Source organism: Saccostrea cucullata, unplaced genomic scaffold (assembly GCF_032062105.1).
Source record: "Saccostrea cucullata isolate Sc308-1 unplaced genomic scaffold, CSIRO_AGI_Scuc_v1 ctg251, whole genome shotgun sequence".
Taxonomy (NCBI): Eukaryota; Metazoa; Mollusca; class Bivalvia; order Ostreida; family Ostreidae; genus Saccostrea; species Saccostrea cuccullata.
The window spans coordinates 353,536-369,201 of NW_026935559.1; the positions used below are offsets into that span (position 1 = coordinate 353,536).

Below are 15,666 nucleotides of genomic sequence, written 5' to 3' on the forward strand. Positions count from 1 at the left end.
GTTTTTAGGAACCCTGGGGTTAACAATTCTAACACAGAACAAAATGATTATTTTATTTGAAAGAAATAAAACGTGTCATAGAATTGATCAGGTTGTATATATAAAGTGCAAAGGTTGGAATGACTGCAGATATCTTTCTTGGCAAAACTACTCTATCCATTCACCAGATATAACGTATGATTGAAAAGGCGGCGGAGAAATAAGGAAAACTGATCAGTTTAAAAATTCGGCAAACAATTAATACAAATCTGAGAAAAGGGTATAAAATAAGTTCCCCTGAAATTTCAGAGGAGGGATCAGCTATCTAGGAGGAGTAAGAATCCTTTATTGAGCCGTCACACCTGCCATAAGCCGTATTTTTGATGATGCATAAACGGAACATTCAGTAAAAAGTTAAGTTTAAGTTGTTTAGCTCAAAAGCACATCAATTGCAATTTGATTAAAAAAGTCAACCAAAATAAGACCTCATCATAAACTATTAACGACCATAGAATTAATTAAATGCTGCTTTTAATCAGCTCAGTTGTTGAAATCCATGTAACCTCAACTTATCTCTCAATAACTAACCTCAGTTAAAAAATTAATCGTACTCAGGGTATGCTCTTGAATATAGGCCTCTATCGCCTATACTAGACAGCAAAACTTCTTAATATGAAATAGAGACACAGACTCTGTGGTGCCTTCAATTTTTTAGCTCACTGGGATTTACATAGACTCGGCATTTAAAGCAATAGTTTCTCCTTCTCATACAGTTTTAAGTCCTTATTTTCCCATAATGAACATGCATTAAAACCGAACTTTTTCAATTTAAAATTTAACAGGTCATTTTACATGTACCATAAGCAGATTAATTAATGTTCAGCTAATTCTGAACTCTTTTTAGATAACGAAGCAACATGTAATGCAAGAAATATGAGAATGGACTGATATATATACTCCCAAAATCAAATATGTCAACGGTGTTGAACACAGGACTAGGGCACATGGCCGGAAGTAAGATAGAAATTATGATCAGCTGCACCAACTTGGCGGATCTAGACGATTTCACGAAATCTGATCCGATGTGTGTTTTGTTTGTCCGACAGTTTGGACAGTGGAAAGAGTACGAGAGGACCGAAGCCATCAGGAACACACTCAATCCGCAGGTACATGACGTCATGGAGACTTTCGAGTTCACCACAATAGCGAAATATAAGTTTCACAAGACGCAGATTGCACCTTTAACATACTACTACTCATATTCAGCATGTAAGATAAAGGATTGAAAAAACTAATACCACTTGTATTTTTAGGTAAGCTTTGAGCTGATCTGAAAATTCTTTGTTTTGTAGTTCGTCAAAAGCTTCATTTTGGAGTTTGAACCTGGTCTCACACAACAATTAATGTTTTCAGTGTATGACATTGATAGCAGGTAAAAGAGACACGATTTTAATACAAAGATATATTTCTTCATTTTCTTTTCCGACATGAAACACACGTCGAATTTTATTAAACTTATAAAACTCGGACTAACTTTGAAGTAATGCACAACAACAATTAATCAAACAAGACGATATTTTGTTACAGATCCCAGGATCTTAAGCATCACGACTACGTAGGATCTGTAGAAGACAATCTTCTTAATCTAATAGATGAAAACAATCTGATCAAAACCACCAACAAAAACCTTCGTGTTCCCGGTACGTATTAGCGAAATGCTTTTCAAAATTCCATTCTTTCTTTTCTCTTGAAAATCGTGTCAAATTGATACAAAGATTTGGTTTAAACACAGATACTTAAAATAGGAGCAATTAGAAAAAATTTATTGACCATGACAATATAAATGTTTTAGATATTTGATCAAAACATTGAATTAAACGTGGGTAGGCAAGAAAAATAGTATAACTTGAAAGGTAATTTGCGTTTAAAAGTAAGATAAAGTCAAAAAAGATTTAAGAGAAAAATAACCTTGTACATTTTCTGTTACAATGCAAAAGCAAAATGAGAATACAGAAGTTTCCCTATATTAAATATTAATTTAATTCCCATTAAGATCACGACCTATGAATTAAATGCACTAACTGTAAAAATCTTTTAATTTTTCAATTATTCTATGAGTACTTTGGCTTGACATTTAAAACCAAAGTCGTCATTTAGCTAAGAATAGACAAGTAAATATTCAAATAAATATTATGAATTTGTCAACCAATGTATTGGTTATGTTATCTGTACAGGGCATGCCAAAAGTCGGGGGTTAATCAGTATAACTACAGAGGTTGTCAAGGAATCGCGGAATAAAGTGTCCATTCATGCTGGAGGTCACAAACTTGACAAAAAAGGGGTTCTGTCATTAAATAAGGTAATTAATTGAATATTCCAAGACTCCTTTTATTTAAGAATTATTAGGGTTATATTTTTAAACTAACTAAGTTTCTTAACTTTCAGCATTAATTCAAAGACCAAGACACTCTCCTAAGTGAAACTATACATTTGTTAAACATTAAAAAGAAACACATTTTCCAACTTTTTGTGGCATTAGAATTCTTATTTTTTCTTGCAGCCAGACACATATTTCCAAATATCGCGATGTATCGATGGTACCACAGGCTCAACCTATCAACCGGTGTATCGGACAGAAATCGTCCACAAGTCAACCAAACCAAGGTAGAGAGTAATGTGTCGTTAGTATCTCAATTACGATCCCTGACATCTATTACAAGTCTTTTAGTGAGCAAGTTCTTGTTGGTGCTGAATTTGCTTTCGATTTACATCGTACATCTACATTTATATATATGTATATGCCTATATAATAAATTGGCAATTCGTAATACCTTGAAAATTCGATCACTGTACAGTTTTATTTGAATCCCTGTAATTCTTTATGTATAGATGGCGACCGTTTGAGATTAATCTTCAACCTTTGTGCAATAGTGACATGGATAGAGGAATCCAGTTCTCCGTGTGGCATTTCAGGTGAAAAGAAAACTATTTCACATGGTGTAGGTCTATTTCCGTAAAGGAAAATCAACTTTTAAAGCATGTTTTTAGAATTTTAAATAATTAAGAAGAATTCATTGCTTTACAAACTAATATATCTAATTCTAATATTTTTCCAAGTATTAATCATCTAGCGAATTACGATGTCTTAGTGGTCTCCTTCTTAACATTAGAATTAGAATAGTTCCTGTTGCAAATTTGAAAAATAATGGAATTTGGCATTAGAAATAAGTAACTCATATTGATATTAGTTAGATGTGGATATTAAGTAAAAAAAATTATAACTTAAGAATTAATAATGGCGTTGTTTTTGTGTGACAGTGGCAATGATTACCACCTGGTAGGACGCAACAACACAACTCTCCGAGAGATGAGCCAGAGGGAGGGGTGTGTATAACTTATACTCATTTCAGTTTTGCTGTTTTAATTTATAATAGAATGATATATAACAATTAAACAACGATTTTTAAAATTATGTCCAGCATCTCAGATAAAACATGCTAAAGAAAAAATATTGAGCTCTAGACTGAATAAGAAACGTCTTCCCTTTCAAATTCGTGTTCAATTTAGATATCATTGATGTATATCCGTACCCTTTTCTAAACAATCATCTTGAGTTTCAATGTGAACAGGAATGGAAGTTTTATGGAGGTTTACTTATCAAGTCCGAAAAAAGAAACAAAGAACAAAAAGAACACTTTAGCTGGAACCTTACGCTTCTTCCGGTTCAAGTAAGACTTCATCACAAAATTAATTCCTATCCAAGATTTACAAGATTCCTAATAAATCCCCTTTATCATTTTTCTATCTTTTCTTCTTAGATTTATTGAATTTTTTTGTTCAGCTCTTTTTAAAATAGCAAGTCGAAATTTCCTTGATTTGTTGTTACTTAAGTTGTTATTTGTTTTTATTAACGGTATATAGTTTTATCTTTATAGAATAGACATGCAATACTCACTGTTTGACTTCATCAGAGGGGGACTTCAGCTACAACCCGTAGTGGCAATAGATTTTACTGTGAGTGTTTCTTCTGTGTCGTCTATTTCAGAACAAAACATTTATTGTTTAACCTACTTGTGTATTATTAAGTAATATTTGGATAATATGCCAAGAAATGAGAATTCTTCCAATCTATTTCAGGCTTCAAATGGTGCAATAGAAGAAGATTTATCTCTACACAGTCTCAGCAATACAAGGGTAATTGGTTTGTTGTTGTTTTACTGATAAAATAAAAATAATACAGGCAGGTGAATGAATTAAAGCATATGCTGTTTTGTTTTTGCATATTTATTACGTTTATATCAAAATTTCACATGTAAAATGATGTCGTCATTGTGCCAATATTAAAATGCCATATTTTAACTGTCTTTATGTTTGGTTTCAGGAAAATCAATACATGGATGCAATGGACACACTAGGTGCAATGATATGTCAGTATAATATAGAGCAACAAATTGCCCTGTTTGGATTCGGTGCAAACTGGAAAAATAAGCAGAAAGTCTCTCACTGCTTCCCTCTTTGTGAAGATGTATTTGTGAAAGGAATAAAGGTATACATTGATTACCGTTTTATTACATTTATTGATAATTCCTTCACAAGCTTGAATTGGTCATAATAAAACTATACCACTGATTGAATATGGTTAATGCATAATTAAAGTCCATTGTTAATGTCTCATTATAATGACAGTTATTCAATTTTGCTCCTTATTCATTCAAAAGTATGATTTTTAAGAAATTGTCTGACTTTTTTGGCACGATTCTTAATTAACACTAAGCAATACCATTTCAAAACATAAACAAGAGGCCCATGGGCCACATCGCTCACCTGAGCACTGTGGCTAGGAAAAAGCAGAATTGGTTTATACTTGAAAAGCTTAAATCCAAAAGTAGTCCCAAGACCAATCATGGCTTTGCTATTCTTGAGAAGAAGATTTTTAAAGAATTTTCCTATATATTTCTATGTAAAACTTTGGTCGGCCATTTTGGCCCCGCCCTACCCCTGGGAGTCATGATTTGAACAAACTTGAATCTACACTACCTGAGGATACTTCCATATAAATATGATCAATTATGGCTTTGCTATTTTTGAGAAGAAGATTTTTAAAGAATTTTCCTATATATTTCTATGTAAAACTTTGGTCGGCCATTTTGGCCCCACCCTACCCCTGGGGGTCATGATTTGAACAAACTTAAATCTACACTACCTGAGGATGCTTCCATTTTGATATGATCAATTATGGCTTTGCTATTCTTGAGAAGGAGATTTTTAAAGAATTTTCCTATACATTTCTATGTAAAGCTTTGGTCGGCCATTTGGCCCTGCTCTATCCCCGGGGGTCACGATATGAACAAACTTTAATCTACACTACCTGAGGATGTTTCCCCATAAGATTAATTTTTACTGACACAGTGGTTCTTGAGGAGAAGATTTTTAAAGAAATGTCCTATACATTTCTATGTAAAACTTTGGTCGGCCATTTTGGCCCCGCCCTACCCCTGGGGGTCATGATTTGAACAAAATTGAATCTACACTACCTGAGGATGCTTCCATATAAATATGATCAATTATGGCTCTGTTGTTCTTGAGGAGAAGATTTTTAAAGAAATGCCCTATATATTTCTATGTAAAACTTTGGTCGGCCATTTTGGCCCCGCCCTACCCCCGGGGGTCATGATTTGAACAAATTTGAATCTACACTACCTGAGGATGTTTCCCCATAAGTTTCATCTTTCCTGGCACAGTGGTTCTTGAGAAGAAGATTTTTAAAACATGCCACCAAATTTTCATTAATTCCCAATTATCTCCCCTTGAATGAGGGTGTGGCCCTTCATTTGAACAAACTTGAATCCCCTTTACCCAAGGATACTTTGTGGCAAGTTTGGTTGAAATTGACCCAGCGGTTCTTGAGAAGAAGTCGAAAATGTGAAAAGTTTACAGACAGACGGACAGAAGGACGCCAGACAAAATGTGATCAGAAAAGCTCACTTGAGCCTTCGGCTCAGGTGAGCTAAAAATACTAAAGTCTTTCATTTTATAATCAGCCAGTATATTTTCAAATTAATTACATGATTACTTCATGTGCAATCCGATCATAGTAGTTGCTACAACGTTTCCAAAATGTATGGAAAAATAACTTGATAAGAGTAGGTACAAGCTGATATGTTTACGGAATTCTCATCTTAGCTCTTAGTTCAGAGATGTCTCTTACTTCACAATATTAGTTATAAGAATTCTTGTGACAAAATCGATTTTTGGACACAGAATGCCATCAGCCAGTATGAGGGGGCTCTACCATTACTCCATTTTTCTGGTCCGACTCAGCTGGCTCCGATGTTGGAGAAGGCAGCGTCTTTAGCAGAATCTCAGAATATGTCTCAGAACAAGCAGGTCTATACCGTCTTAATGGTCATCACTGTAAGTATAGGTTTATTTATATAAAAATTTACATATTTAATACCCAGCAAACATTAATTCAGAAGTATATAGATTATTCTAGTACATTTTCTTCCAAATACACGTAACTTTTCTTCAATTCTTCACAAAAAATATTATCAACAGCAAAGGAGAATGAACAGGAGTACTGCACAACAACATATTCGAGAAGTGGTATTATGAAATATTGATTCTTAAAAACTGAAACGAACTTTTAGAAAATTTGAAATCGTAACATTTTACCAAAATTAACAGCATCAGATCTTTCAGCTTTTCAACTCTAGTCTTGGTATAAACACATCCCGCAATGCATCAGAAACCAGGCTTTTTGTCTTTGACATCTTGGATAAGATCTATAGCTTCTTCGAGAAAATTATCGTACCTTGTCAGCGGTCATCCTGAAATTTATTTTGTTAAGAAACATTCTGGTTCTTCACACATCTTCTCTGAAGTTGATGCTAATAATCGCTTTTAAGTTTCCAATCTGTTGGAACTTCCATAGGTTTTTATGATAATGAATAGGGAGTGTTTTAAAAATATCTATGTGCAATACACAAAGAGGAAAGAGGTGGGATCGGGGGCATAGGGGAAGTAAGCATCCCCTGTTTACCAGCTGCATCCGCCGTGAACCCTAGATGTATTACTAACAGTAATCGGATAAACGTTCAGTATAAAAACAAAGGCATTTCAATTGGTATGAAATAAGTCAGCCACAATATGACCAAGTGAGAGGAAAAAGGTTATAATTGATTGCAAGATCATTGTAGCGATCATATAATTAACGAAATGGTGACTATAAATAATGTTGTTGAAATCACTGTCACATCAAGGTATTGGTTTGGTTTGAAATTGATAATACATAAAACAAGTATTCGTTTTTATTCCAACATTTATGGTCATTTCAAATATATGAACTTGATATATCCCATTGAACTCGAAATGAAAGACTCAAATTTTGATGTAATCTGTTTCATGTTTTCTTTCGTCAAATTCCTTTATATATATGGAGCAATTTGCCATTATCTCTGGCATATGGTGTTTATATCTTTCAATTTAACCGTTATGCAAGAGATATCTGCATAAAATAATTTCTGTTAAACAGGACAGGCTATTGACAAATGGGTTCATGATACAAAGATTGCTTGCAATACAATGAATTATAGGTCGAGTTTTGACTGATGTCTCTCATATTAGTTGTTAGGCATTTTGTTTTCATTGAATTATTTTCTCATTTTCTCGTTATTCTGACACATGTTTCAACAAGGGGATGCTTGTTTCTCCAAGGCATTTGATCTCACATCTGTTTTCACTATTTGCTAACAAATTGTATTGTTTTAATGAATGTTTCAGCTTAATAACTTTGTTATCTACGCATTCATTCAAATTAAATTGAATATTCTCTAATTAATTACAGGATGGCGTCATTAACGATATCAAACGAACCTTAAGAAAATTGATTGCCATCAGTCATCTCCCCTTGTCTGTAATTTTTATTGGTGTTGGACCTGCAGATTTTAGCCTCATGGTATGTGCCAAATAATCAGTCATTCTAGTATTACACTAGATTTCAAATTTATAATACTTCATAAATTGGCAAACATTCCGTATTTTTTAATAGAAATGATTTTTTGATCCAAGTATACAAAGAAACACGTTTCCTACTGTAGGAACAGTTCCATATAAATACAGACACCCCTCTACAGAATAAGAAGACAGGGGAAGTGGCAGTACGAACAAACACGTACTTTGTTGCTTTTCATAAAGAAAATATCAACACTGGAGGCAATGCAGCGCTGGTTAGAACTCTTATATATTGCTATCCACACTTTATGTCGCTAAAGGTTCATTGACCAACTGATAAGAAAAAACTGTGTGGGGGACTGGAGAAATAAAATTTCCAAGTTAAACAGATCTATTTATCAACGTTTTTCCCACTGTGTATCTTAAAAAAAAAGATATTTCAATCATGAAGTTGATTTCTTTTAATTTCGCTTGGAATACACAATGCAACATGATGGCTGTAGATTAAAGTTTTGTCTTCTATCTGTTCGAGTCTGACCGTTTGTGAATCAATTCAAAAATTTCAAATATACTTTATGTCTAGGCTAAAGAAGCGATGGCAGCTCTATCTACACAGATCATCCAATACATGAAGAAAAACAACCTGACTCCAAATAAACCCAAACTGATACGCAACGAAATAATGGACTGCTTCACAGACGATCAGCCCAAACTTTTACCCAAATCAATGTCAAAGGCCAGCTTAATATCGGTCAAAACAACAGGTACGTTTTCACTTCTGGCTGTATGAAAGAATGCCTGATTCATGGAATATATTATTTCCCTCAAGTCAATTTCGTTAAGGTTTTATATAAAGTGTATATTTATATTTTTCTAATGTTAAGCCAACATAGTTTATAACCACTGTTATTTGGCATTGTAATAAATGCATAAAATTTTGTATCTAAAAGATGCTCAAGATCTACCCTTTTGCACCTTTTCAAAATATCACCCCTTTAGACCTATCCCCAATCACTTATTTTATAGGATACATTATTTACCGTTACAGGTCCAGCATGCCCTACCTGTGGTGCTCAGATTGAACCAGGAACACAGATTTACAGTGACATTTTAAACACAAGTGTCACATGACAAGAAACCATCCCTTAAACTATTTATAAACTTATTTTTTGCAACGAATAGCCCAAAGCTTCATCTGCAATGTATACTGCTGAGAAGCTAATGGTTTTGAATTGTGTCAGAATCTCAGTAATAACCATAAGGATTTCACAAATAGTATAATTTAGGATAAAACCAATAATTTGAATCCTGAGAATATTAAACCACGAAGTCCAAATGTGATTTCGAAATAATAAAATAGAAACATTTTTTATTTTTATTCTTTGATATAATGTAATTGATTTTGAAATCTAATAATAATACCACAAGGACAGTTATGGTGCAATTTTTTAATAGATTAAATAAACTTTTACCGTGGAATCATAAAAATTCGTGATGGCCATTTTTCGTGGATTACTTAAAATTTAAACGTTTGTCGGGACGTAATTTCTAGTATCCACTTAAATTATATCGAAAAGGGCCAATGACTTAAACCAAAGTATTTTTATTCGTGAAGGATGTATATATTCGTGAATGAATAAACACCACAAATTTCACTAATTTTCTAATTTTAAGGTCCACATAATTTAATGATTATTAATCAACACTATCAACATTATATACATTTAATGAGGTGTAAAGACATGACACTTAAGGAAATGAAAAATACATCAAGAGTTATTAAAAGACAACTCAGAACTGGATTCAAATTGACCTGGCTACGGCAACATCCAACCAGCAAAGGAGGACCGGCCCCAGGAATGACTCATTATGTCCCCTGAGTTCCGGTCGTCCCCTGTTCTTATGTAAACATCATCTCCTTTGTTAACGTGCACAACAACAACGTTTGAAACGCTACCATCGATATTTGAGGAAGGATTTAGATAAACTGCTCCAACAACATTGCTGTTGACTACCAATTCCGTTGTGTGGAAAGACGACCCATACATTCTTATTGTCCAGGCAAAAACGTAAATTCCAGCTCGGGGTGCAATGAATATCCCGGTATAGGGATGGTATCCGTTCCCAACATTTGTTACCATGACATCGAATGTAATGATGTGATGGCCGACGAAAGCAGGGATTGCTTTAGACAAGTACGCGTAGAACGCCAAACTATTGCTTGAAGATGGAAGGGTTGTAGGCGTTGTCAACGGAGCAAGAAGTCTTCCTGAAACACAAAAAATAAATGTGTGATTATTTACTGTGTATATTTATGAAAATTTAAAATCTAACAAAAGAAAAAAAAAGACAATGGGTTCTATGCTGTATGTATTTCAGAATGAATTTTGATTATATCAAAGCAAAACGTAGTATTTCAAATACTGGCAATGTTTCGCAACTAGAATATGAGAATCAATGTATACCTCTCCTTATCAATTTTTCACACTTTGGTTCTTTTGTAAATCTTGCTGCAGATATTTTTGAAGTTTTTCCCTCTTTCCCTTGGAAAACGCGTAGAGCTCTAAGAAAATTAAAATTGGTATAAGGATGTTGATGATGTGTTCGTTGGTAAGCAGGAATTTGAGATTGTTTATGGATTGTGATATTTTCTTGGGATTCAGATTCTGTGGATTGCCGAACAATGGTCTTTTCTAAATCACTGACTCGCCTCTCCAAAGACGAAATGCGTTTGTTTTGAGTAATGACAGTCCTCTGTAGTTCTTCAAATGATTCCATGTTTGGCATGTCCTTCTGCTTTTCTAACAGGGAAATTCGTTCATTTTGAATGTTAATCGTATTTTGTAGATCGTTTAATATATTATCTACTGACCTCCAATTTGGATCATAACTGTTTCCGTTGACGCAACAAAATAATCGAATGTGCACCAAAAGTGCAATAACTACGAAATGCATTGACGCCATTTTAGGTCGATTTCTTTGAAACTCTTTATTTCAATAGTTCTTATCTCTCTGTTATGTACACCTTTCCCAAAACTTCGGAGATAATGACATTTCTTCTTAAAATTAGAAGAAAGAAAATGGTGTTGCACTGAAATTCGCACACCAATCCATGGTCGATCCATTATAAATAGTTTTTAGGTGTGTGTTTGTCCGTCTCTCAAAACACATGATGCAATATATTTTATTAAAGTTCTTGTTTGTATTTATATATTTGCTAGAATTACTTATATAAAAGATCATATTTAGCATTGCATTTAAAGAAAAGTTCACTTTACTCGAGTAAATATGGATTGTCATAGCAAGAAATGTACTGAAGATGGGTAGAAGCTTGACCTCTACCTATAGCCATCTTTATCCTAATTGAAAATTGACTAAATGTATGTAAAACAATGTAAAAAAAAAATTAACAAATACTGCAGTAAGAAAATTTACTGAAATGTGTGGACAGTACCAGTAACACTGTCATCCATGTGGATGTTAGTACTGATGTACAACGATAGTACCAGTAACACTGCCATCCATGTGGACGTTAGTACTGATGTACCATGACAGTACCAGTAACACTGCCATCCATGTGGACGTTAGTACTGATGTACAACAACAGTATCCGTAACACTGCCATCCATGTGGACGTTAGTACTGATGTACATTGACAGTACCAGTAAAACTGTCATCCATGTGGACGTTAGTACTGATGTACAACAACAGTATCCGTAACACTGCCATCCATGTGGACGTTAGTACTGAGATTTGTGGAAAGTACCAGTAACACTGTCATCTATGTGGACGTTAGTACTGATATTTGTGGACAGTACCTGTATAACACTGTCATCCATGTGGACGTTAGTACTGAGATGTGTGGACAGTACTAGTAACACTGTCATCCATGTGGACGTTAGTACTGAGATGTGTGGACAGTACCAGTAACACTGCCATCCATGTGGACGTTAGTACTGGGATGTGTGGACAGTACCAGTAACACTGTCATCCATGTGGACGTTAGTACTGAGATGTGTGGACAGTACCTGTAACACTGCCATCCATGTGGACGTTAATACTGAGATGTGAGGACAGTACCAGTAACACTGCCATCCATGTGGACGTTAGTACTGAGATGTGTGGACAGTACCAGTAACACTGCCATCTATGTGGACGTTAGTACTGAGATGTGTGGATAGTACCAGTAACACTGCCATCCATGTGGACGTTAGTACTGAGATGTGTGGACAGTACCAGTAAAACTGCCATCCATGTGGACGTTAGTACTGAGATGTGTCGAAAGTAACAGTAACAATGTCATCTATGTGGACGTTAGTACTGAGATGTCTGGACCCAACAAAATTGTTACCTACCAACAGTCAGGTGTCGTGTGGTATGATACTCCATATATTCTGATATGGTTCATGTAAACACGTAGAGACCAGATCGGGGTGGGGGGGGGGGGTCTATGAAGGTATCCGTGTGGGGATGGTAGGAATTTCCAACATTGGTGATCGATTACCTTGTCAAATGTAAGAATGTGGTGCGCAGTTGGAGAAGGAATTCCTTTCCTAAAAAAGCAAAGAAAGCGACAGTGTTGCCGAGGGACGCTGTAGTTATACCAGGAGCAAGCGATTGTTCTGAAAGAAGAGAATAATGATCTTTGAGATATGTAGAAGCACATTGTTATTATTATTGTTATAATAAAACTTAAAAGAAATATTTTATTGTCTGTATTTCGACATACATGTATCTATGTTGGTAATATAGAGACACAGCGTTGGTGGCAGTGCCTTGGTGTCTTACCTTTTCTAATTAAACATTTTTGTGTTGTTTAAATGCCTTTGGGATATAAGGGGGGTAGTCTCAAATATTGTAGTAGGTCGAGTAGATCTCTTTGCCCTTTTTCCTGTATATTCTGTCTTCTCGGTAATGTAGAAGTATTTTACATATTTCTTTTCTCTGATTTTCTAGAGCTAAAATGTACTTTGACAGGGTAATCACACTTTCTTCGGTAATTTTTTGGGTTAGAAAATAACGAGTTCAAATATATTTATTTTGCACCAAAATAATAAAAAGAGGAAAAAGAAACTTTTTTAAAGTTTCGATTTGTTTTGTAAAATGACTACCTTGACCGGTCGAACATTTTTAACCGACGTTTTGGAAAACTTAAAGCTGAACACGACTCGTAAATAGAAACATATGGCGATAACGAACAGTATTCAAGATCAAAAGTCAGTAAAAAACAGAAACAGAGCAAACACGGATCTCCAAAGCATCAGAGGTGGGAATAGGCACATTTTAATTTGATCATACTAATCTATCTTCACATTATATACATCTGACTGCTTCATTGTCATAGTTTTCGGAGTGGAATGGCAACACATGTTCTTGTTAGTTAACATGCATTGTTTTTATTTATATATTTAAATGCAGTCACATGTTTTTGAATGTGTCTGTTACAGCACCGACCTGTGCAACTTCTGTAAGTTTCTTTGAAGTCTTGCTATATTACCGTAAAAGAAATATACTATTTTTTTCCCTACTGGGCACTGGGTAGCATGCGTCTGTCTATACCGATGACAACTGATTACATTGAACAGATATAACGAGCGAATAATGGAATATGGCGAACAAATCCCTTTTCACGAACCGTGTAGTTTTAATTCCTACATGTTGATAGACTGTCGACTGACTTGACAAATGACTGCTAGTAGTCAGACAATGATCAGTGTTTGGTCGACAGAATATTCTATGACTGCCTAAATGAAGAAATCGGTAAACCACTACCAGAAAACCTTGACCCGGGGGGTACAAAATTGGTACGCGGACCAAAAAAATTGTGAAATCGGGCAAGACAACGGCCAATGAACTGCTGACTACTGCAGATGAAAACCATTTTTGCCCCCCAAACTTGACGGCCGTTTGCCAATTTGTCTCTTTTAGAAATGTGAATCGACTTGTTTTTTTCGTATTTCTTAGGAAATTAAGAGATTTTCCGTTGTTCATAGCTGTTGTTATTGTCATCTTTTACATTCACCAAAAAAAAATAACTTTTAAAATTAGCAGCGGCCAGGTGTTCTAAACTTCCATGATCTCTATGCCACACCTTCTGGATCAGTCCATGCAGAAATATACGGATATTGCCCTCTTTTGAATAAAAAAAACAAGATAATTCATCAATTTATTTTAAGTTGTCGCCTTTATGCCAAAGCCCATCCTGCAAGAGATGATTTTCCAAGATTGTCACTGTAAATGTTACCATTGTTGTATTCTCCACCCGTTCTAAGAAAAACATCATCTCCCTGGTTAACATGCACCACCACAATACCGGTAACACTGCCACTGATAGTATTAGCTGAGTTTAGATATGTCGACCCAACAAAATTGTTATTGATCAACAATTCTGTTGAGTGATATGAATCTCCATACATTCTGATAGTCCACGTAAACACGTATAGACCAGACCGTGGCGCTATGAAGGTACCCGTATGGGAATGATAGGCATTTCCAGCGTTCGTGATTACGTTATCAAATGCAAGGATGTAGTGCGCGCTTGGAGATGGAACATCCTGTGATAAATACGCATAGAACGCAACAATGTTGTTGAGTGACGCAGTAGTTGTCACAGGATCATGCAATCGCTCTGAAAATGAAATAAATGCAGTAAGTAGAAATTAAAATTTTCTTCAAGTGATATAAATATGATTTAACGTTGGCAGTTTATCGCCGTATTTTACCTTTTCTTATCAAACTTTCTTTGTGTTGCGTGAGGGCATTAGCAAAAAAGGACTTTTCTTCTTGGGAGTTCATCAAATTTTGAAGTCGATCCTTCAGATTTCTGAAGAGTTTTTCTTGGACGTTTTGTCTACTCAGTAAACCGGAAATCTTTTTCATAGTGGTCTTCTCAAGCGTTTTCACATAAAAAATGTCCTTGGAGTGTTTTTTCAAGCGTTCTTCTAAACGCGAGTACTGCTTCTCTAGAATGGAAATCCGTTTATCTTGTTTGCTCTCTCTACTGCGGAGATCGGTAGCAATACGTTTTTCCAAGTTTCTGTTCTGATTCTCTAACTGAGAAATGCGATCACTTTGTGTACAGTCGTCTGGAGTTCCTCTAATTTCTCCATCACCGCCTTCAAGTCTGTATTGGTACTAAATGTTTCCCAACCATGACCATTAATAGGGAGATAGAGGAATTGGACCAGTATAAAAAGAAATAATCCTGTCTGCATTTCAAGTCTAGTCCTGTGTTAAAAGTGCTCACCTCAAATGTGTTATCAATGCGTCTTTAACGACACAGAAAAGAACTGATAAGAGGATAACCTTTTCTAAAAATATTTCATTGAGACTAGTACTGTTTTTTGCATGAATCTATTTTACCACTTGCTTGAAAAGCGGGAGGGTATATAGTAACCGGGATGTCCGTCCATCTGTTACGCTTTGGGGTACCAATCTCTTATCTGCAATCCTGTCATCATGACCACTGAATGAAATTTAGTTAGCTCATTGTTCACAGTTACTCTAGTTTGTTCTATTTTTAATACCTTTCTGGTTCTGCTTCATTTAAATTCAATTTAGTTTATAGCAGTTAATTATTAAATGTTGAATATTTGTTAACATTTATTATGTTATCTTTATTCAAAGCCCTACATGTAATACTTTTCTCATAATGGTTCATGGGAAATTTAGGTGCAACTACTGCATGGTAAAACTCGTTGATCTATTGTAGTGTTTTGTATTAAAGTTCTCAAC

General features: G+C 35.0%; 3 protein-coding genes across 3 annotated transcripts; 1 reads left to right on the forward strand and 2 right to left on the reverse strand.

Moving 5' to 3' along the window:
• Positions 1-943: 943 nt before the first annotated feature.
• Positions 944-9,191, forward strand: LOC134243218 (copine-3-like). Its single transcript, XM_062725448.1, has 16 exons — positions 944-1,145; positions 1,332-1,411; positions 1,567-1,679; positions 2,214-2,338; positions 2,540-2,643; positions 2,869-2,952; positions 3,298-3,363; positions 3,609-3,707; positions 3,915-3,993; positions 4,117-4,173; positions 4,361-4,525; positions 6,241-6,393; positions 7,826-7,936; positions 8,079-8,207; positions 8,516-8,696; positions 8,981-9,191. Exons 1-16 carry the CDS (start codon positions 951-953, stop codon positions 9,061-9,063), a joined length of 1,824 nt encoding a protein of 607 aa, XP_062581432.1. The 5' UTR covers positions 944-950; the 3' UTR covers positions 9,064-9,191.
• Positions 9,192-9,676: 485 nt separating this feature from the next.
• On the reverse strand, positions 9,677-12,027 carry LOC134243233 (uncharacterized). The gene is made up of 5 exons (XM_062725464.1): positions 11,961-12,027; positions 11,699-11,836; positions 11,439-11,522; positions 10,398-10,733; positions 9,677-10,201 (listed from the first exon to the last, which is right to left on the reverse strand). The coding sequence occupies exons 1-5, from the start codon at positions 12,025-12,027 to the stop codon at positions 9,750-9,752; spliced, it is 1,077 nt and encodes a 358-aa protein (XP_062581448.1). The 3' UTR covers positions 9,677-9,749.
• A 2,089-nt stretch (positions 12,028-14,116) lies between these two features.
• Positions 14,117-15,186, reverse strand: LOC134243219 (complement C1q-like protein 4). The gene is made up of 2 exons (XM_062725449.1): positions 14,655-15,186; positions 14,117-14,560 (listed from the first exon to the last, which is right to left on the reverse strand). The coding sequence occupies exons 1-2, from the start codon at positions 14,809-14,811 to the stop codon at positions 14,118-14,120; spliced, it is 600 nt and encodes a 199-aa protein (XP_062581433.1). The 5' UTR covers positions 14,812-15,186; the 3' UTR covers position 14,117.
• Positions 15,187-15,666: the final 480 nt, after the last annotated feature.